A 23811-nucleotide genomic window follows, 5' to 3' on the forward strand; every position below is an offset into this window, starting at 1 on the left:
ATTATTATTATTATTAGGGGGCCAAGCACTGAAGGTGACCCTAAGCCTAACCCTACCTGTAAACCTACCCCTAACCCTAGCTGTGACCCTAACCCTAACCTTAGCTGTTACCCTAACCGTAACCCTAGCTGAAACCCTAACCCTAACCCAAGCTGTAACCATAACCCTAACCCTAACCCTAGCTATAACCCTAACCCTAAGCCTAGCTGTATCACTAACATTAACCCTAACCCTAGCTGTAACCATAACCTTAACCCTAACCCTAGCTCTAACCCTAACCCTAACCCTACCTCAAAACCTAACCCTAACCCTATCTGAAACCCTAACCGTAACCCTAACCCTAGCTGTAAACGTAACCCTAACAGTAACCCTAGCTGTAACCCTAACCATAACCCTAACCCTAGCTGTATCCCTAACATTAACCCTAACCCTAACTGTAACCATAAATCTAACCCTAACCCTAGCTGTATCCCTAACCCTATCCTTAGCTGTTACCCTAACCGTAACCCTAGCTGAAACCCTAACCCTAACCCAAGCTGTAACCGTAACCCTAACCCTAACCCTAGCTATAACCCTAACCCTAGCTGTAACCATAACCTTAACCCTAACCCTAGCTCTAACCCTAGCCCTAACCCTACCTCAAAACCTAACCCTAACCCTATCTGAAACCCTAACCCTAGCTGTAACCGTAACCCTAACCCTAACCCTAGCTGTAACCCAAACCATAACCCTAACCCTAGCTGTATCCCTAACATTAACCCTAACCCTAACTGTAACCATAAACCTAACCCTAACCCTAGCTATATCCCTAACCCTATCCCTAACCCTAGCTGTAACCCTAACCCTAAACCTAGCTGTAACGCTAACCCTAACCCTAGCTGTAACCCAAACCCTAACCCTAACCCTAGCTGTATCCCTAACATTAACCCTAACCCTTTCTGTAACCATAACCCTAACCCTAACCCTAGCTGTAACCCTAACCCTATTATTAACCCTAACCCTAGCTGTAACCCTAACCCCAACCCTAAGCCTAGCCATAACGCTAACCCTAACCCTAGCTCTAACCCTAACCCTAACCCTAAGCTTAGCCATAACGCTAAGCCTAACCCTAGCTATAACCCTAACCATAACCCTAGCTGTGACCCTAACTCTAAACCTAGCTGTAACACTAACCCTAACCCTAGCTGTAACCCTAACCCTAACCCTACCTGAAAAACTAACCCTAACCCTAGCTGAAAACTTAATCCTAACCCTAGATTTATCCTAACCCTAATCTTGACATTAACTCTAACCCTGGCCATAACCCCAACCCTAGCTGTAACCCTAACCATAAACCTAGCTGTAACCCTAATCCTAACCCTAGCTGTAACCCTAACCCTAACCCTAGCTGTAACCTTAACCCTAACGCTAGCTGTGACCCTAACCCTAACCCTAGCTATAACCTTATCCCTAACCCTACCTGTAAACCTAACCCTAACCCTAGCTGTGACCCTAACTCTAACCCTAGCTGTATCCCTAACATTAACCCTAACCCTAGCTATAACCATAACCCTAACCCTAACCCTAGCTGAAACCCTAACCCTAACCCTAGCGGAAACCATAATCCTAACCCTAACCATAGCTATAACCCTAACCCTAGCTGTATCCCTAACATTAACCCTAACCCTAGCTCTAACCCTAACCCTAACCCTAGCTGTTAAACTAACCGCAACCCTAGCTGTAATCCTAACCCTAACCCTAGCTGAAACCCTAACCCTAACCCTAGCTGTAACTGTAACCCTAACCCTAACACTAGCTATAACCCTAACCCTAAGCCTAGCTGTATCACTAACATTAACCCTAACCCTAGCTGTAACCATAACCTTAACCCTAACCCTAGCTCTAACCCTAACCCTAACCCTACCTCAAAACCTAACCCTAACCCTATCTGAAACCCTAACCGTAACCCTAACCCTAGCTGTAACCGTAACCCTAACCCTAACCCTAGCTGTAACCCTAACCATAACCCTAACCCTAGCTGTATCCCTAACATTAACCCTAACCCTAACTGTAACCATAAACCTAACCCTAACCCTAGCTGTATCCCTAACCCTATTCTTAGCTGTTACCCTAACCGTAACCCTAGCTGAAACCCTAACCCTAACCCAAGCTGTAAACGTAACCCTAACCCTAACCCTAGCTATAACCCTAACCCTAAGCCTAGCTGTATCACTAACATTAACCCTAACCCTAGCTGTAACCATAACCTTAACCCTAACCCTAGCTCTAACCCTAGCCCTAACCCTACCTCAAAACCTAACCCTAACCCTATCTGAAACCCTAACTGTAACCCTAACCCTAGCTGTAACCGTAACCCTAACCCTAACCCTAGCTGTAACCCAAACCCTAACCCTAACCCTAGCTGTATCCCTAACATTAACCCTAACCCTTTCTGTAACCATATCCCTAACCCTAACCCTAGCTGTAACCCTAACCCTATTATTAACCCTAACCCTAGCTGTAACCCTAACCCCAACCCTAAGCCTAGCCATAACGCTAACCCTAACCCTAGCTCTAACCCTAACCCTAAGCTTAGCCATAACGCCAAGCCTAACCCTAGCTATAACCCTAACCATAACCCTAGCTGTGACCCTAACTCTAAACCTAGCTGTAACACTAACCCTAACCCTAGCTGTAACCCTAACCCTAACCCTAACCCTACCTGAAAAACTAACCCTAACCCTAGCTGTGACCCTAATCCTAGCTGAAACCTTAATCCTAACCCTAGATTTATCCTAACCCTAATCTTGACATTAACTCTAACCCTGGCCATAACCCCAACCCTAGCTGTAACCCTAACCATAAACCTAGCTGTAACCCTAACCCTATTATTAACCCTAACCCTCAGCTATACAGCTATACAGCTACCTCAAAACCCTAGCTGTATCCCTAACATTAACCCTAACCCTAGCTGTAACCCTAACCCTAACCCTAGCCATAACGCTAACTCTAACCCTAACCCTAACCCTAGCTGTAACCTTAACCCTAACCCTAGCTGTGACCCTAACCCTAACCCTAGCTATAACCTTATCCCTAACCCTACCTGTAAACCTAACCCTAACCCTAGCTGTGACCCTAACTCTAACCCTAGCTGTATCCCTAACATTAACCCTAACCCTAGCTGTAACCATAACCCTAATCCTAACCCTAGCTGAAACCCTAACCCTAACCCTAGCGGAAACCATAATCCTAACCCTAACCATAGCTATAACCCTAACCCTAGCTGTATCCCTAACATTAACCCTAACCCTAGCTCTAACCCTAACCCTAACCCTAGCTGTTAAACTAACCTTAACCCTAGCTGTAATCCTAACCCTAACCCTAGCTGAAACCCTAACCCTAACCCTAGCTGTAACTGTAACCCTAACCCTAACCCTAGCTGTAACCCTAAACCTAACCCTAAACCTAGCTGTATCCCTAACATTAACCCTGACCCTAGCTGTAACCATAACCCTAACCCTAACCCTAACCCTGGCTGTAACCCTAACCCTATCCCTAACCCTAACCCTAGACCTAGCCATAACACTAAGCCTAACCCTAGCTCTAACCCTAACCCTAACCCTAGCTGTGATCCTAACCCTAGCTCTAGCTGTAACCCTAACCCTAAGCCTAGCAGTAACCCTAACCCTACCTGTAAAACTAACCCTAACCCTAGCTGTGACCCTAACTCTAACCCTAGCTGTAACCCTAACCCTAAACCTAGCTCTAACCCTAACCCTAACCCTAGTTGTAACAGTAAAACTAACCCTAACCCTAGCTGTAACCCAAACCCTAACCCTAACCCTAGCAGTATCCCTAACATTAACCATAACCCTAGCTGTAACCATAACCCTAACCCTAACCCTAGCTGTAACCCTAACCCTATTATTAACCCTAACCCTCAGCTATACAGCTACCTCAAAACCCTAGCTGTATCCCTAACATTAACCCTAACCCTAGCTGTAACCCTAACCCTAACCCTAGCCATAACGCTAACTCTAACCCTTACCCTAGCTGTGACCGTAAGCCTAACCCTAGCTGTAACCCTAACCCAACCCTAAGCCTAGCCATAACGCTAACCCTAACCCTAGCTGTAACCCTAACCCTAACCTTAGCTGTGACCCTAAGCCTAACCCTAGCTATAACCCTAACCCTAACCTTTGCTGTAATCTTAACCCTAACCTTAACCCGAGCCCTAGCTGTAACCCTAACCTTAACCCTAACCCTATCTGTAACCCTAACCCTAACCCTAGCTGTAACCTTAACCCTAACCCTAGCTGTAACTGTAACCCTAACACTAACCATAACCCTAGCTGTAACTGTAACCGTAACCCTAACCCTAACCCTAGCTCGAATTCTAAACCTAGCTGTAACCCTAACACTAACCCTAACCAGAACCCTAGCTGGAAACTAAACCCTAACCCTACCTGTAACCCTAACTTTATCCCTATTTGTAACCCTAACCCTAACTGTAACCCTAACCCTAGCTGTATCTCTAACCCTAACCCTTGCTGTAAACCTAAGCCTAACCCTAGCTGCAATTCTAACCCTAACCCTAACCCTAACGGTAGCTGTAATCCTAAACCCTAAACCTAGCTGTAACCCTAACCACCTTAGAACACCCTAGCAACCACATACAACATCCTAGCAACCACCTAGAACTCCATAGCAACCACCGAGCAACACCCTAGCGACCACCTAGTACACCCTAGCAACTGCCTAGAACTCCATAGCAACCACCTAGAACACCCTAGCATCTGCCTAGAACTCCATAGCAACACCCTAGCAACCGCTTAGAACTCCATAGCATCTGCCCAGAACTCCATTGCAACCACCTAGCAACAGCCTAGCAACCGCCTACAACTCCATAGCAACCACCTAGCAACACCCTAGCCATCACATAGAACTCCATAGCAACCACCTAGCTGTACCCTATCAACCAGCTAGAACACCCTAGCAACCACCTACAACTTCATAGAAACCACCTAGCAACACCCTAGCAACCACCTCTAACACCTTAGCAACCACCTAGAACTCCATAGCAACCACCTACTAACACCCTAGCTACCACCTAGAATACCCTAGCAACCATGTAAAACACCCTAGCATCTACCTAGCAACACCCCAACAACCGCATATATCACCATAGCAACCACCTAGCAACACCCTAGCAACCACCTTGAACACCATAGCACACATCAAGTTTTGATGAAGAATTAATTTAGCTCTGTATATATGTCTCGCAAATCAACTCATTACCGTGATGTTATAGCACATACACAATACTCTATTTCTGCTCATACTACAGACACTGTTCACTCTGTTCAGCACAAAGTCGATTTTGTGTTGGCGGCAACCACACTTCACAATTTCTGCAGGAAATGTCTAGTTATTATTATTATTATTATTATTATTATTAATAATAATAATAATAATAATAATAATAATATTAATAAACTGGTTTTACACTGCCTGTTGGTTTGGTTTTGGCAGACTGTATCCTACCCCCCCCCCCCCAACACACACTTAGTGTATACAAGTGTGGAAATTACGCTCACCTATAACAATAAAACTCATATCCTGTTATCGTTTTTTTCACAAAGGAAAAGTGAGCATGTCTAAATGTCACAGCTGACTCAAGCACTTCTTTTCATTTAGTTTATGTCATGTCAAAAGAAAAACTAAACTGCTAAGTTAATGAAAATGTGCATTGCATTATTCACACCAAAATTAGTTTTAACACAACTCATAATGAGACAGTGTTGTTAACCCCTTTTTTATAATTACTTTTGCAGATTTCTGTGTGTATATATTTTTTATAGACTTGGAAGACAGTCCTTTTCTATTTTGTTTTTCTCTTCTTTTTAGTGCAAAGACATACTTGCCTTTATCTCTCCTGTGGTGATACACTCCCAAATTAATATTGCATTCTTACAGAAGCCAACCAGTTTGCTTGAGATCTAGAGACCATGCAGGTAAAAACGCTCATTTATCCATTCAGTGCTTTCAAGGTCAAAGAGGTGTGTGCTTTCCTGAGTGGCTGTGTCACATGCAGTAAGCTTTCGGCTCGCTATGGAGTATCATTCGCTCCAGGGGTGTCTCCTGTTATTATTTTCCTCTCATTCTCTTTCCCTTTCTTTCTAAAATCATGAATAATTTGTGTTCCAGCCTTGCTGCTTGATGACAGGCATGCAGTTGGCTTGCAGTCTTTTGTTCAGATCAGGTGAATAATGGATTACCTCTGCAACAAAAGAACAGGCCTGTCTTAGTCCGTGCATTTTCACAGAAAGGGAGGAGGGAGAGAGGGCCAGGTTAGGAGAAAGAAAGTTTTCTGCTTCCCTTGTGGTGGACAATTTTGATAACTTCATTTCCAGAGGAAGTAACAAATGTGAGATGACTGGGGCCTATGGCTTGTATTTCAACCGTAGGTAAATATTGTCACATTGCAAATATATATGGATATAAAGCCCAGCAGCTTTCTTTACCCAGGTGATGTTCCTGTCCATCAATTGCTACTCTAGACAGTGCATCTGAAGGCAATCCTCCCATTGCAAGTGGAGCAGCTCAGCCTGATTTGAAAATGCTCCTCTTCTTTTATGCTGTCTTTGAAGAAAATCCTCCCTTTATGTCGAAATGCTCAGTATGTGGTGAATCTGTTAGCACGCTTAACAACAAGCGGTGCACACAATGGCACGCGACTTGTGATTTGACAGCTCCTCAAATTGTTACTGAGCATGTCCATTTTGTGTTCATTACTTGCCATTTGCCAGATGCTGCGGATCCTCATTTGTAGCTGGCAGGGCTGGACTTATCTGTGAGGGTGCACTCAATGAGTTGGGTGGAATTTTTTTTTACCCACAGGTTGTTAATTTATATGGAGAATTAAGAGGCTGTTCTGTGGATCAAAGGCAGCATATGGTTGTTGCAAATCCCTTACAAAGGGCAAGTCTTCAGAGAGTTTAAATCTGTCAACACCCACCCTGTAAAGTGTGTCTATGGAGCAAATCATGTGGAGAGCAACACGAAGATTTTTTCTGCCATTTTCATCTAAACTACTTCAGATGTATCTGAAGGATGAGAATAAATGTGGGAATCTAAGAGTGTGAATGTATTTAAAACCAATTCGTGACTAAAGATTTCTCTTTCATATTTTATGTGCACATCACTAAGCCGGCTTCAGTGGTTATTCATCCTATTAAACACTGTGAAAACCAAAAGCCGTTTGAGTGTATTCAAAGGGTGCCATTTGTGAGCGTGTGTGTGTGTGCATGTTTGTGTGCATGCGTTTGTGTGTGCGTGCATGTGTGTGCTGTTGCATTAGGACTTCAGAGAGCAGATTTGAGCCACGGACTCAATGGGACTGGCTGATGGATGCATAGACTGGATGCAAAATGCATTGCTCTGATTACTCACCCTCACAAATCGATCGGCCCATTCCAAGACTTAGTCTATCCATATTTGATATGCCTGGGGGCAGTTGGGTGGCTTCTCTAAAAATCCTTGTGGAGGCCTTAGAGAAAAATCTGGTCGGCTTAATGGTGGAATTGCTGACTACATGAAAAACCTTTCCTTTCTCCCTTCTGAGTGGAGCACACAAGTCTGGAGCTGGGAGCCGGGGGCTGGTTACTGCACAGCGTGTATGCAGTATCCTGCCCAAGATAATGAAAGGTGAACTGAACATGGATGTGTTGTTTCTTTTCTTATGAACACTAGGTGTGATTGATTTCATGTGACAAATACTACACTGAAAAACAAAGTGCTTTGAATTGTTTTGAGCATCATTTGAGAGAGAGAGAGAGAGAGAGAGAGGCAGAGAGAGTTAGATGGTTTGCAGCAAAGCTATTGACCTCTAAAGTTCTGTAATGAAATATGCACAGTAGACAAGTGACATCGTAATTGGCTTTGTTGTCCCTTTGAAATGGGACTCCTTGTTTTCTGACATTTTACAGAATTTTGAGATTGGAAAACATGTTAAAAGAGCACTGGACAGTTCCACCAACACCACCCTGGAGTTCCTCCAGCAGTACTCTGATAATCTGATAAAAAGGTTGTAATTCCTCTAGGGATCACCCATGGATGGATCTAAATACCCTCAAATTAAACACAGTCTGCACCTTCACCTCATATTCATTGCTTCGTTTCAAATTCAATGTGCTGGAGTACAGAGTCAAAAACGATGAAAAGTGTGTCACTGTTCATATAGACCACACTGTATAGGCTATAATACACACTGTAGCGTACAAAGAATGAAAAAACCCTGTAAACTGTTCGACACAGACTACGTTCTGAATAAAAGTTGCCCCCATAAAATATGTGGCTGCTCCCAATCCCATCAGTCAGGAACCAGAGTTCAACCAAATGAAATGAAAGTGTTCTTTTTCAGAGGCTTCAGGGTCCCATTGGTAGTTTTTTTGCTTAATCAAGGTGGTAGAATTCCTGGTACAGCACCCTGGTACAGCACTTCAGAAACCTAAATTCTCCTTCAGCATGAAGGTCACCAACTGCATATGATCATACTTCTCTCTATCTGTCTTCAGTCCTCTTGTCTTGGATCAGCCAACATTTTTCAGTTTCTCTCGAAGCAATTCATCCAGGGTTTAAAACATTCAGCACTTTCACAGGCCAATATGGTTTAAGATGAGGTGGAATTGAAGCATTAAAATCATTGTGAGTCAATGATTTCATTCAATGTTCAACACAAACACATTACGATTGCATGAACGACTTTTTAAATATTTAAAGGGATAGTTCACTTTCTGAAGTTTTTGATATTGTTTCGGTATTAGTATGCATATTTTTTCAATTAGAAGCACAGACCGTTTTTGTATGTATTTAAAGGTATTTTAGTTAAACAGTTTTTTTTTTTTTAGATAACATGCTGTCTTCACAGTGGTTGGTATGGATGCATTCGTGGGTTTGTGGTTTAAAGCAAAGAAACACACTCTCAGATAACTTCAAAGCATCTTGTACATATTCTTCCTGGTACACAAAAACTGCCTGAGATAATCGAAAAATACGCACAAAAACCGAAATCATTTTTTTAAATCCAGAAAGTGAGTCTTTTAAGGAAGTTGTTTACTATTTACTTTCGTATCGGTAACCAACCCCACATGCGGGCTGTTTCAAGTGTAAACCGTGTGAGCACAGGTATTGGATATGGATTTCTTTTAAAAGTAGATGTGAGCAGGCGGTCAAAAAATAGGACATACTCAAAAAATCGGAACTGGGCATCAAGACCTGCGGTGTAAACCCAGCCTTAAAGAGTCAATATTGCCAATCGGTATGAGCGCAAGAGCAAATTGTGTGTGCGCCCTGCGATGGATTGGCGACCTGCCCAGGGGGTATTCCTCTCGCCCAAAGCATGATGGCTCCAGCCCTGACCAGGAATAAGAGGGTTAGATAGGCCTAATGGATTATGGATGTGGTCGCGCCTGATTCGACATACCTTGAAAACTTTGCATGCATGTCCAGACACAAACTTAGTCGTGAAACAACTCCGTTTTGAATGGGCTAATTTCTCAGATAAAATAAAATGCAACAGTGGTGTGAAACGGCTAGGGTTCCAGTGATTGGCAATAAAGTAGCTTGTAGCCTAAATGAAACAATTTTACAGTGCAACTGCACTGAAATCGTACAGTTGATTGAAAAAAGGAATGTCACCTTTTTAAAGAGGACATGTACAGGTTTAGTTTTCTCGAAACTATTTTTTCAGATCTGTTTTAATAAATAATAGAGAACACAAAACCTCTTTCTAATCCTTTCCAGGTCTGAAGGCACTTGAAGACTGTATTTGTGACACTCGACATATTCTGTGGTCTCCTCTCAGATTTCCAGTAAAATCGCCTGGGGCAAGAAAGCACTTTATAGAGCTATTACATTCGGTTCACTATATAGCTAGTTACCAAACCGCTATTTTGCACTTTTCAGATTGCCTTCAGAGGCTTAAAGTACAAGTCAATCTGCGCTCACCCAACCTCTCCATGGTTAACACTATACCTTTCAATAATTAAAAGGAAGAAAACGAAGTTTCTGTGAAAACTGACATAACTGTAGTCAGTCTGCCACAGTCCATTTCATGTATTTTAAGCCATTATTTTTCGATTATTATTGGTAACAGTCAACTACCACTGCCACTCCTATTAACTAAAACTTAATTGTAACTTTTATTATTATTATTATTATTATTATTATAAACCACTGGCCACATTATCGCCATATGTTGGCAATTAGTTAAACGCTGGAATTAATTTGCTGCATTCATTCTTCCGTCTAAGAAGAGAGGCGCTATTCGTGACTCGGCCTACACATAAAGTTCATGAAAAAAGACTCTACGACGCTTCAATCGCACAGGTTCTTTGATCTCAATCTATGCAAATTGTGTAGACAAGAATATTCTGCGAGATCGTCAGGTTTACATTTTTCGCTTAAATCACTCTGGTTGCGAATCGTGACTTTATATTCGCTTCCTTTATTTAGTTTCCCTGAGATCCATTGATTAGAGAAGAATTAGTCTTCGCTTCACCTCACCTCAATCTTGTGCACGTTGAAACTCTAATTGTAGATTAGAAGACGATATAAACCATTAAAACAGAAAAATAAAGAGATAGCCTATTTGGGTCAGATGTTTTTTATTGGATTCAGCCTATTTCAAGTGAAACAACGTAAAAGTGTCCTGCGCTACTGAATTACCACAAACTATATAATTTTACTATGAGTAGTTCTGTAAATTCTGTAAATCACGCTGGATAAGAGCGTCTGCTAAATGCCTGTAATGTAATGCAATGAGTAGGTTCTGTAATTCAACGGAAAAGTAGAACGTCGGCTAAAACTGGTTGTTTCACCTTCCTTTTATACGTTGCACGGTAATTAAAATGACTATTTTTAAAGTGAAGTGCAATAGCCTATAGTAATTTCATATTACCTTCATATATTTCATTTATTCACTCTTCTCAATTGTTCAGCATTACGTGATCTCTGAAAATATTTCGTTCAGATGTCTTGAGTAGGAAATTTGTTGAAAAGTCAACACCGTCTGAATGATTTCAGATAAAGGGGATTTAAGTTGCCTGCAATTAAAATTACATTTTTAAAAATAATCGGTTTTGTTTTCATTGTTTGCCTCACTCTGTGCTTTACCAAATACCCGGGTTGCGGTAAGTGGGATTAAAAATGACAATGATAGCCTATATTTGTGCGTCCCAAGCTTCTAAAAGTGTTTGTTATTTGTTAACAAAAGTAATCATAATGACCCCAAATAAAGGGTTGGACACAATGTGATTTCATTTTTAATAGGCCCACTATCGGGCTTTCTCTGGAATAGATGCAGAATAATATAAGCTATTCAAAAAGTATAACTTTTTTCGAAAGGTACATCTTACTTTCAGTCATTCATTCATTCATGTATTGATGTGAGAAAGGTTTACAATAATGAGTTGGACTTCCACTCACGAGAATGTGAGATGTAGTAGCCTACACATATTTTTAAAAGTAACCGTCGTTCAGCACATTTGGGTTCTAATTTCATTGTTGTTCAATATAACAGCAAATCGAGATCTTAAAATTGAGATACGAAAATGAGATGGGCATCGCATGAAGGTAAGGTCCGTAGCAAGGAGTTACTTGGGTAAAACAGGTCACAACTTATGTTAATGCTAATGTTAATTTCGTACTAAAGTGTGTAGTGTTTGCGGAGCTATTTTTAAGATCTGCTTGTATGTTTTGACTCATGTATGTGCTCAAATCTGATTTTTTTACTCATTGAGATAGGCCTACATGTTGCCGGTGTACTAGACCTACGTAGGCTACTAGAAACATGGGCAGATTTAGCAAACCATAGTAGATGCAGGTGAATTTAATTTAAGATTTTATTCTCTGATAAACCACTCGTGTCCATAGATTAATGATTTAATGCCCTGTTACCATAGATGATTTAAGCATATCCTTACAAGGATAATGTTGTAGAGGGGTCATAAATCTCACAAAAACGTCATTCAAGATTCTTTATGAAAATGCACACGTACCCTACATTAATACTGCAAAAATAGTTTTTATAACAGATATTCAGAAACTATTTAAACAATAACTTACAATATAAGTTGTAAGAAATGCAAGTGGTAATTCAACTCTAACAGTGTTAATTCAACAGACACCCTGGAATGTGGGACCAAATGTTATCTGTTAAGAGTTGAATTAACACGGTTGAAATAACACTGGACATTTTACTGTGTATGCATATAACGTGTGACTGTATTGAATAAACGGAATCTCTCAATAGCTCTCGAATAATATTTTACCCCCACTCCCACCCCCTATTCATGATCAAAAAATAATTTGAATAATATAAATACAATGTGCATTTTTGTCAATCGTCTTAGTCACAATATAAAGAACTGGAAATATCGTTTTGTCCAAGGATCATCAGTAAAATACATTTTTGAAGAAAGTATGGATATTCTCCTCACGTAGCTAATACACAATCAGCTTATTAGTCGTTAGATTTTTTGTAGTGTCTGTTTTTCCAGCCCCCGCAGGTAATAATAAAATAAGTTCATTTTCTTTCCGAAAAACTGATTTTTCTCTACTGGATCCACTGTTTCGTGGGCTGTTTTCTTAGATGGTTCTTCTTCGCAGTGATAATATTGAGAATTCTTGAATTTCTTCAATAGCGTTTGAGCAGCTTTACGTCCATCGTTATCAGTCTACAGCTTGATGTGATCGTTGTTTATTCATTTTAAACCATGTTGAGTTTCTTTGTGTCTTCTCAAATCCACCTTTCGTTGAAATCCTTTCCCGCAGAGGTCACAACCAAATGGTTTGAATCCAGTATGTTTTCGACTGTGAGTGATCAAATTGGAACTCTGGCTGAAGGCTTTTCCACACACTTGGCACTTGTGCGGTTTTTCGCCTGGACAATTCAAAGAAAACAATCAAATTACACCTGCATTCTGTCTGAAACAATGAAATATATATATATATTTTTTGCAATTATGAAATGTAAAACGGTGTTTAAATTTAATTTTGAACACAGTGATCGTGACTGGATTTAACTGACACACACTGCAGTGTATACGTATTATCTAGCAAATGTGAAAGGAGATTATTGTTAACATTTTCTTTCACTCGCTTTCCTAAGGCGAATGCATTATGTGAATTACGAACAGGTGTTGCCTGTCTCTATTCTGAGCTGTCAGTCATTGATTGCTCTTCTCTTTCATATCAAGGTCATAGCCTTAAATTATATTATCGGGAGAGCCACAATAAACACACAGCGGATGGATAATAAAAAGATGTGGATTGGATTGCAGGATCTCCTATAGGGAACAGATGTCGATAATGGCTTCATTGTCAAATAGCATTTATTTATAGTGCAAATGTAATCAGACTTTAAAAGAACATACCTACATTTAATTGAGAATTACGCGCCGATATCATCTAAATAGGGAGAATTCCATATTGCACAATTACGCATAAATTCAAAGCTAAATTTTCGTGACTGCACGTGCTTATCTTCTTAAAAAGCGTTTTCAGACTAAAATGCAGAGTCACATTTTGAATATGAGGTCGTTAATAAAACATTTTTTTAAAAAAAATAGGCCTACTATCCTATATTACCTGTGTGGATGAAAGTATGTTTCTTCATGTCCGATTTTTGGTGGAACCTCTTCCCGCAGTACTGGCAGGGGTAAGGCCGGGTATCCGAATGGATAAGCAGGTGTGTAGAAAGAGTGGACGATCTTTTAAAGCTTTTGCCACAAATTTTGCAGTCAAAGCTCCTTTCCTGGAAAAAAGTTAAGGAACATATATATTTTTAAAACGTTGTAGGCTGAGGAACACACAATATTAACCCTATATTTTTCTGTTTCTGTGGAATACGAATTAAGTACAGTATTTTGATTGTATTACAGTATTTACATTTTAAATGTAGGCCTATTTTTAATTGCTAGAGTTACTGTTGTTAAAGACAAAGCGGGCTACTAGAATAATCATTTTTGCACAGAAGCATTTAGGTAAAAAGCGGTGCAGTAACTGTTTTAATGAATAAACTTTTAAATACCTGAGAGTGCACAGCTTTGTGCTGTTCCAGGCTAACAGCGTGCCCGAAGGTTTTCCCACAGATTTCACATGCAAACGGCCTTGTCCCGCTGTGCGATCTGCGGACATGAACCTCTAGACCATGCGGCGTGGAGAATACCTAAAGAAGGATTGAGAAGGAAATTTGAGAAATTAATTTCCAGCAGTAAATGGACTGATTTAAAAATGATTTCACGTTTTTCTGTCCATTGTGAAAATATGAATTCGTCTAAATATGGAACACATCTCAATATTAATACTTCAAAAAGTTTAAGACAGGTTTGAATAACATAAAGACCAGAAGTGGCCGATCTTTCATTTCAAGCTTAACTTAATTTTACACGGGTTTATCAAATGAGATGGACTTATACCTTGCTGCACTTTATGCATTTGTAGGACCCGTTCAAGATAAGGCGAGTACAAAGTAGGTCTGACTCGGCCTTGATTTCGGGGACTTTGCTGTGTATGTTACGGTTCGAGTACAATCCGGAAGCTGTGGCTCTCTCGAACAGGCTGGCAGCTGAGCTGAAGTCGCCGTAGTGTCCTTCGGTGGTCCTCCGTTCTGTGAAGAGTGAGGTTTCGCCAGCCCTGTCTCTGTAGAGACTCATGGAAGTGCTCCGGTCCACGCCAGTCGGGTGTGGGTGCTCCAGGTCAGCAGGATGATGGTGATACGTGGGCTGGACGAGATGCCTGAATTCGGATCCGGAATAATTACTCCACGCATATGGCCGGAATGGAACGGCGAAAGGGTGTGTCTCATCCACAGAAGTTGTAAAAGATTTCTCAGAATCTGCTGAAAATTAAATGTACCGCTCTAAGTTAGTGCCCAGAATAATGTTATCTGACACAATGTCCAATGACTGTAACAATTTTCTTTTAGCTAGATGTGAAAACTGGGGCAATTACTATTACAATTACTATTACTATTACCACTGTTTCCAGATAATGAGTAATACAGGTGAGTAAGTTAATTCAATGTCAATGCTTTCATGTTAGAAGTCATGCATGTCGCGTGGAGGCAACATCAACCAAATGAGCTCTCACCTGGTGATGCCGAGGGAGACGGAGGCCTCCAAAAATCTTCGTAGTCCGAAGATCGACCGCACATGCTACTCTCGCAACTGAGGGGTGACTTAGAGGAGAGGTCTCCGGTGTCCACCAGGTGAGATTCCGGAGAAAAGCTGCCCCGAGAATCAGCAGTCAGAGCGCTCGCGCAGCATTCTGTTTCCTCGGGAACCTTGTTCTCTGATTGCAACGAAAGAGTTGATCAAAGGTAAACCAAGAGTTACAAAATGTATTGCATGCTAATTATATACATTATAAATGTACGATATAGCTACTTTAGTTATTTTTAGCGTTGTGGCTATTTGCTGTGATCCTGGGGGGGGGGGGGGGGGGCAAATGCCATTTAATGTGCCATAAAATGTTGGCCATGTCATTACATTTTTACTTCTGAAAACGAACTAAACATTTCCATCACCCATTTTATTAATATGAGTGAGTAAATCCGAAGTAGTACTCGTGTCATAACCCAGTTCAGCAAAATGTTTACAAATGGGTGCCCTAATTTCCCCATTATAATTAGGCTACCCGAATTACTTACTTATAAATACAAAGATTATCTTTTATTTTCAGTGCCCTGAAATTGGTTACCGGCCAATGCACGATTGGATGTTAAAGATCCAAGGTTTCTCTAACATGCTTAATGTTCCGAATAATAGGTCTACATAGGCCTACAAAGATTCCATCATATTGCCAACATTTCTGTATTTCGTTGCTTACGCTGATTAGATTCTTTAACTGCCTGTTGCAGCATTCGGGGCACATTTTTAAAGAGCTTCTGTCCTATAGCAAAGTAGAATGTTACTTCAACTGACTAATAGTAGCCTATATATCTATGTGAAAACAGAGATGCTATTCATGTTTTTTTCATAATTTCGTACCATTAATTGGCCTGCGTGTTATTTTCTTTGTGAGTAGGCCTATAGAACTTCACATCACATAAGTATAAATATATATATATATATATATATATATAACATACAAAGATGTTCCCCATTTTTAAAGCATCCATAAAACAAAATAAGCACTTTAAGATGAGCAATGCAGTAGCCTACAACCGCGACAGCCTTTACAATAACAATCTGCACTTAAATAAAATAATGCGTAGCCTATCGTAAAATAGGAGAAAATTAAAATTTATATTTTGCATACCTGCATATATGTGCGCTAAAATTGTGTCAAGCCTGTTGTAGTCATCTTCTATGGACCTCGGCTGATGATAGCTGTGAGCTTTTTTGCTCTTCACCAAGAAAGACCGAGGCATTTTCAATCCTCTTTACGCACCAGTTCCAATTCCAGAAGCACTCGACTCTGAATACTCTGGATGTTCTGCGGATCAGGTCGCTCTTTTATCTGTGGAAATATATGAGGACCATTGGTTGAAGGACAGTTCCAATATAAGGCATTTGGCAGGAGCTGGAGCATGCGCAGAAAGCTTCAATCGTTTACCAGGTGTTGTAAAGACAGGTGTCTAAAGAAGCAACCCGCGGTCCCCACAGACTGGTTTCACCAAACAAAAAAAAAAAACGCAAGTCAGCTGCTCGAATCAGACTGTAGCCCACTTTCAGGGGGAATGAAAGCTGATGACAATCAGGATAAGTGATACACTACTTTATCACTATGTTACTCAATCCTAAACACAACGGGGGAGAGGAAACGTGGCGACGGGCACCAGGGTGCCAGCACGAGCTGTGGAGGGTGGCGCTATGCTAACTCTGTGTTAGGCCTACTGCAGAGGAGAGGACGGCACAGAATTGTGGTATTAGATTGTTTTTCTTAATGTTTTATTCCAGCAGAAATAATTAAATTGCATAATTTATTAATCCGATAGAGAAAAGACTGACACGGTCCCATTTTACCCCGTTTCACAATAATGTAAGCTATTATTATGGTATTATTGTGAATGGTAGCCTACAGCTAAAACGGTCACTCATTCTAGGGCAGGGGTGCAGACTTCGGCTGTCATTCGTGTGCTTATCGAGAAATGTAGCTAAAATGTCAGATGGTGTAAATGTTAGGGCTAACTAAGTAAGGCCAGAAATTGGCATGAAAACCAGAAACAGATATGCCTACGGTTCGGGTGTTGGCTACTTTCTAATTTAGGATTTGTTCACAAATAATTGGCCTATTGCAGTAACCTAACCGAAGCTACAAAGATGAGTTAAGTGTGTTTATAACATGTTAATACAATGCGTACACGAACAGTGTAGACTGTGCTATAGTCTTCATTCAGTGACGAAGCTTCTTCTCCGATCACGCAGGCACTATTTGCACTGATAACATCCATTCTAATTATATACGCAACAGACTGCATTAATCGTGCACGGCCAGATTGCAAGTGGGGACTTCCCGTCTCCGAGACATGCAAAAATTGAACTAGCATTTAGCCAGCTATGTAACGTGTTGCCAAGCCAAATCCTAAAAATAATAAATAAAAACTTAAACTATATATATATATATATATATATATATATATATATATATAATAGGCTGTTTAAAATACTTAAGACCTACTCACCGTATGACAATTAAGTTTCTAATGAAAATCAATATGTCTTACAATTTTGACACTTGTTTATGATATAGAAGGTCCTGAGAAATATCTGATCCAATTTGGGTGAAATATTAGCTTCATTCAATAATCCCACTGTTAACTTTCTATGTAAACCTATACAAGCCTATTGAAAAAAGGACGTTTTGGATTGTCCCCCCCCCCCCCCCCCTCCCCCCACATTTTCAAATAATATACATTTTGGAGTGTTTTTTTTTTGTTGTTTTTGGTTTTTTTAACGTTGCCGTAATATTCACAAATTCAATAAGAGGTATTTCAAGACCTGTTTTGTCATAAACAAGTATCAAAAGTTTGAGAATGTTTTAATCGTGGGGAAAAATTCCTATCTAAAATTTTCCTTTTTCAATTGGCATATATTACGATGTTGCCTTATACATTTGGTGTTGAATTATGCCAAAACAATGCAGTAATATTTCATGCAAATCACTTTTGAGAAAATTCGATTCTAGGGAGAAAAATTACGTTACGCTTAAACATCTTTTTCCAATAGAAGCTTTACGATAGCTTGCATTTGAAGAAGACATAAACGTAGGTTTAAAAAAATATATTTCGTCTCGTTCCGAGCTATTTCTAATTTCAGCGGTAGCACAGTTCTCGAAGTACATCATTGCCTTTGCAAACACGCAAGAGCCGCACACCGCAACCGAATTAAGGTGGACCGACGATTTCGAATCGGGAGCTGACAACTGGTAGCCAACTTTAGCATCGTTCTTTCAGTGGGTTTACATGTCAGGTTCAGGGTTGATAAATGAAACGTGATTTACGAATATTGGGAAAGACTCAGACAATTCAGCAGGCTAATCAAAACACGTCGTGCCCTTGGTCGATTAGATGAATCCATCACTGCAAACCACTGAACCCCGCCCGTCGTATGGGCTATAGAATGTGTGGAATAATCCAACAGTATGAGAGCGTGAGTATTAGCCTACGTTTGCGTCGAAGATGTTTATTTAATCTAATATTTTAGACATTTTTTCAATTTCATTCACTGTGGGGCGCCAGATGGTAGCGATTAGGTATTGTAACTTTGTCTGTGGGACCTTGGTTGTTACAATGATAAATAAGCCATTAGTCTCGCATATTTTTTAATATTATTTAGAACATATTTTTAAACATCTGAAAAAAGAATCCATACTCCTCATCAAACGTGGGCTAAAATCCATATGCAATAGATCTAAAACTGAATAGACAGTATTATGTACTGTTCCATTACTGTACATGTCGCATTTAAGGTCAACATTCATTTCACATAACTGTTTTAATCACCTTTTAAAATATATATATATATATATATTGTCTCCAGATTATAAAACACATAAGGACACTACACAAATCTAACATCTTGGATTATGTTTTTCCCCAAAGTTTTGGTCAGTAAGCCTGTTCGCCCAATATTGCACATACGAAGATAAGAACGCCAAATGTAATAAATCTGGGGAAGCCTTTGCACACAGTGTACGCCCAACATGTATTGAAAAGCCGGTCTCACAAAGCATGTAATAGTCATTGCAGGCATGAAGCCGGGTAATTCCATAGAAATGATTGCCTACACAATGCGAGATGTAGTAATGACAGACAAAAACGTCAAATTACAATAACATGCTAATATCAGGGTTAAAAGCCTATCTTTTTCTTCGTGATAGGCCAATATTCCTTTTACCAAAACAGTGCATTATCATTTAGGCTAGTTCGGATTCTGTGTTATTTTGCAAGGCACAGATTTAGTTTGGATAAATGAAAACATTGAGGAATTTAAAATGCAGCCTTACTATAGAGTAGATCAGAATGGGTTTAAAAACATAGGGGACAACTATCATGTTCATCATTGTTAGTGATTGTTGATCAACGTTCGATTTAATAACACACAAAACCTGCTTTTTGTTATAGGCCTACATGATGCAATTTACTGATTTTTAAAAACACTGAAAGCACTTGGCTACTGAGATCGTTTTGATAATATTTTAAATCACGACGCAGCTTACCTGTCTTCAGGATTAAGTTAATTGTATCTCTGCTCTTGTGTCTGCTTCAGTGCTAGGGTAACTCCCGCGTGCTGTCCCGTCTTAATATTCACAGTAGTGTAGACTATCTCCTGTAGTTCAGCCCCTAAATATGCTACCGCAAGATAACTTCCTGAACGTTATTTAGGCAATAGGTTTCATAAGCATATGTAGAATGGAGGAGGATACGAAGGATGTGTCCATCTGTATCATTTTCTATTCCAAAAAATTGTGAGAACTGATCTAAAGCTTTCATACCTGTTTTCGCCTAATTTATTGGCCGTACGTCTATTTGCATAGTCAAATGATTATTAGAGTTCCTCGCTTGAGTAAACGCACTTGTTGCGTTAGGCACTGATTTGCGAACGTGCATGAGCAGGCTAGACTTGAAAATAAGATTCATACGTCAGTAAATGCGGGTCACCAGAGTCCTTGTCTACGAACCTGACTTCAGAGAGAGAACCATGGGCTACATTCTTGCGGGAAAGTTGGCTAGTGATTTGATAGATCATTTCCTCCATTGACTTAAATGTATACATTTCGTTTCATACGCAGCAGTGCATGCTTTCATCAGGAGGACAACTGTTGAGGTACCGTGAGCGACTTCTATTATGAAGTTGTGTCGTACCTTGATATTTCGTTTCATTTTATAGTATTTTATCATTATTTATAATGATTAGTTCTGGATTACGAAATAGCTGGCAGAAAGACTGAATTGATTCACAATAATGTGACACAATCTTTAGAAGACCGGAATTTGTTTAATTTTGCAAGCGCTGTGGCAATACAACCGGAAGAATGTGATCCTCAGACGGCTTCACTGATTTTTTTCAATAGGCTACTTGGAATTTTAGTGAGGAGTAACGAGTTTCTAATGGATGCACCGCGGTATCAACAAACACTAAATTTAAGCGGTACCCCGGATAACCCTTTATAGGGTGTAAATCCAAGTAATGCCATGCTCTAAAAAACGTTGAACGATTTTTTATTTGAGGTTTACACGCGTAGATTCCCCCTCATTTAAAATGTGCAATTCTAGGAGAACGCCATATCATGTATGGTGTCATTCTTGGTATAAAACATAAATGTATTTTTGGGCCGAGGACAGGAGCAAGATGAAAACAACACAACGTGTTTCAGCGTTATCATATTCTATTTTCAGCCTCATGTTTAATAAAAAAGGAATACATGGGTAGCTGTCTACAGATCAACCCAGATCAATTAGCCAAATGTCCCCTGAAAGTACAATAATGCTCCTTTTGGGTACTAGTAAGTGCCCTTACAAGTAAATTAAGGTACACATTAATAATGTATTGCTGGCTTGGGGTACAATTTTATGTAGGCTATAGGGTACCACCACTTTCTCATACGTTTTTTTTTTTTTTCGCTTTTTCATTTCATGATCTCTGGAATGATGCATGCTCAGCTTTACCTTAACTGAGTTCCTGTGCTCACACATTTATCAACGTATAGCCGAGAAAAAGTAGCATAAACGATGCCTTTCTTTGCTTGTTTTATAGTTTCACGTGGCGTGCACTTTAGTTCAAAACATTGCCTTCCTGGAAGTGGTGCTATTTATATAATAAAGGAAAACATCCAATATAGTGAGTTATCCAATATATGACAGTAGACCCTATGATTTACATAGTAATATAGCCAAGTGAGACCCTAATAAAAAACATTATATGGTTCTCTCATCTATGTGACAGCCAGACAGTTTTATCTGTACACCAAAACACAGCTCACAGTTCTAACAACTCAACTGTGAAAATAAATAAATAAATAAATAAATAAATAAATAAAAACCGACTACCACAAAGTGTTAAATGTAATAACTCCTGTATTTGTCAGTTTGGGCGAAGTATAGCTCAGGATAAATGAGGTAATAACGAATGAAAAATGTGGTAACAGGACAATGTTATGTTGCAATTATCTGGATGTCCCCCAGTGTAACCCAGTAACAGAAACTAAGTTACACTCAGACTAAATCAAGTGGTGAGAAAACACAGAAAAACATTCAAATTTGATTCCATTGACACAAAATGGCGACACTCCAGACAATGAAACATACATCATGTTTCTATTTTTGGTTGACTCTCACTCTCGCTGTGAGCTTTGAATGTGTGACCAAGATATTTATTTTTTCTGTTCAGTAAGATGTTTAGATTTGTTTTGGCTATCTTCCTTATAATTAATTCATCCATCCATCCATCCATTCATTAATTCATACACACACTCGACCATTTGACCTTCAAGTAGTGCCTCTTTCTGACATAGCTCACCAAAACCAATACTCAATCTTGACTTAATATTCACATGCTAGTTGGCACATCATGCCAGTGGCAGTTAAAAAATATGCCATCAAACATTTGCTAAGCATATCTCAAAAATCAAGGGGACATCATTCTTCCCTTATTGCTGAACAATCCATTCTTACAGTTAACCTGGCACTGCTCAAAAATGGGCATGCAAAACATTTTTAAAATCATGTACATTTTATTTAGAACACATCACACAGTTTTTTTTCTCATATGAAGTGTATAGTGTGATACTTGATTTCTAGTGCTATCTGTCAAATGTGTCCACTGACCAGTACTTTGTAATGCAGCCACAAGTTTTCTCTGCTTCAACTGTATCCATCCATCCTGTGTCCCCAGCAGGTGAACATACAGACACTGAGGAATGACCCATGAACCTCACACCACTGACCTTAGTACAATCACCAAAAAACAGGATCCTGGAGTTGTCTCTTGCCTGCAGTGTATCCTGGGAATACAGAAAGTGAGGTCACTGTCCGACTCCGGAGGTCTATTGTTAAAAATAACTTAAAACCCAATGGTTCAACCGATCTCCACTGACACGAGTATCTATGGTCATTCAAGAAAGATATGAAAAACTGAGAAACAGTGGATCCCCTATTTAGATCCCCCCACCCGCCCGACAGGATAGATAATATTCATAACTGTACGAGATGTATTAATGTTATATACACATTTAAAACACAGTAAGGATGAACTAAGTGCATCTTAAAAAGCCCTTGACACAATGTGAGAATCAATACACCAGTGTGACAAGAACAAAACACTGGGAAATTATGAATTTACCAAACAGATGTGCTAGAATGCACAGCTGCTCAGAATATATGCAGTACTGGAACAAATGGTGGAAACACTGCTTTAAAGAAGTCGTCTAGTACTTGTAAAACTTTTATCTGTGCACTTTCTTCTGTTGTTGTTTCTCAGAGCCATTTTTCCTGTAAAAATGATTCAAAATGGTCTTCCTGACACATTATGTGTCAGGAAGTGTATGGTAATGGCATAATGTGACCATCAGTAATTGGAAATAAAGTATACATGCCAAAAAAAGCAAATGGTTTTCTTTCCATGAATATTATTGTTTTATGTTAAAAAAAAAAAAAAATTTTAAATACCAGAGACAGAAGTACTTGTTCAAACTGATTATACATTTCCAACATTAAGGTACATTAGAATGCTCAATTATGTATGTATGGACTAGTACATATAGGACGGTGTAATAATTATTATTTGTTTAACACAAATGCTAATTATTTCTTCATTTCTGTTTTATGTCGATATTACATATCACATTATGCCAAAGAGTAAGTGGCATAAAATATTGCATCAGTTGTCACTGTTTATAAATGCAGTGTTCCCTACTTTGTGCCAGTACTGTGTGTATATATACACATACATATGCCATTCACACATGTACACAGAATAAAATAAGAAAGCTGAATGGTTGAATAATGGTTTGACTGCGCATACTAGCAGTCTTTTGAACGTATACTATCTTTTGAACGTCTGATTGCAAAAACTCCCTTTCAATCACAGCCCAGTTCCCATCACTGACATACTGTGTGAGATATGCAAGTAATGTCAGAGTAATGTAAACACACTGCTGTAAAACTGTACACTGCAGCTATAAAATAATACTTGTTTACAGGAAAAAGTCAGGGTGTCAATTTTATCTTTCAAAAATTATTTAAACATCCCAAACTGACTTGTTTTTCAGCTCTGCTAGTGATCCCAGTAACTCTTGGCTTATCAAAAAAGTAGTGTACAGTCATGG

At 39.6% G+C, this 23811-nt stretch overlaps 1 protein-coding gene across 2 annotated transcripts; it reads right to left on the reverse strand.

Annotated features, from left to right (window-relative positions):
• Window positions 1-11853: 11853 nt before the first annotated feature.
• On the reverse strand, window positions 11854-19813 carry gfi1ab (growth factor independent 1A transcription repressor b). Of its 2 annotated transcripts, none has more exons than XM_035413549.1 (7): window positions 19705-19813; window positions 16303-16503; window positions 15133-15333; window positions 14460-14878; window positions 14072-14209; window positions 13630-13795; window positions 11854-12922 (listed from the first exon to the last, which is right to left on the reverse strand). In XM_035413549.1, exons 2-7 carry the CDS (start codon window positions 16412-16414, stop codon window positions 12744-12746), a joined length of 1215 nt encoding a protein of 404 aa, XP_035269440.1. In that variant the 5' UTR covers window positions 16415-16503; window positions 19705-19813; the 3' UTR covers window positions 11854-12743. The 2 variants fall into 2 exon arrangements, with proteins under 2 accessions (XP_035269440.1, XP_035269439.1); XM_035413548.1 differs by having other exon boundaries at window positions 14460-14881.
• Window positions 19814-23811: the final 3998 nt, after the last annotated feature.

This window comes from Anguilla anguilla, chromosome 4 (assembly GCF_013347855.1).
Source record: "Anguilla anguilla isolate fAngAng1 chromosome 4, fAngAng1.pri, whole genome shotgun sequence".
In the NCBI taxonomy this organism is placed as follows: domain Eukaryota; kingdom Metazoa; phylum Chordata; class Actinopteri; order Anguilliformes; family Anguillidae; genus Anguilla; species Anguilla anguilla.

Excerpts from the sequence above, each read along its gene's own strand:
- gfi1ab (XM_035413548.1), bottom strand. The coding sequence starts at position 16,414 with ATGCCTCGGTCTTTCTTGGTGAAGAGCAAAAAAGCTCACAGCTATCAT. Across the intron at positions 15,334-16,302 it reads TTTAGCGCACATATATGCAG|AGAACAAGGTTCCCGAGGAA; the intron begins GTATGCAAAATA and ends CGTTGCAATCAG. Across the intron at positions 14,882-15,132 it reads GTCTCCCTCGGCATCACCAG|CAGATTCTGAGAAATCTTTT; the intron begins GTGAGAGCTCAT and ends TTTAATTTTCAG.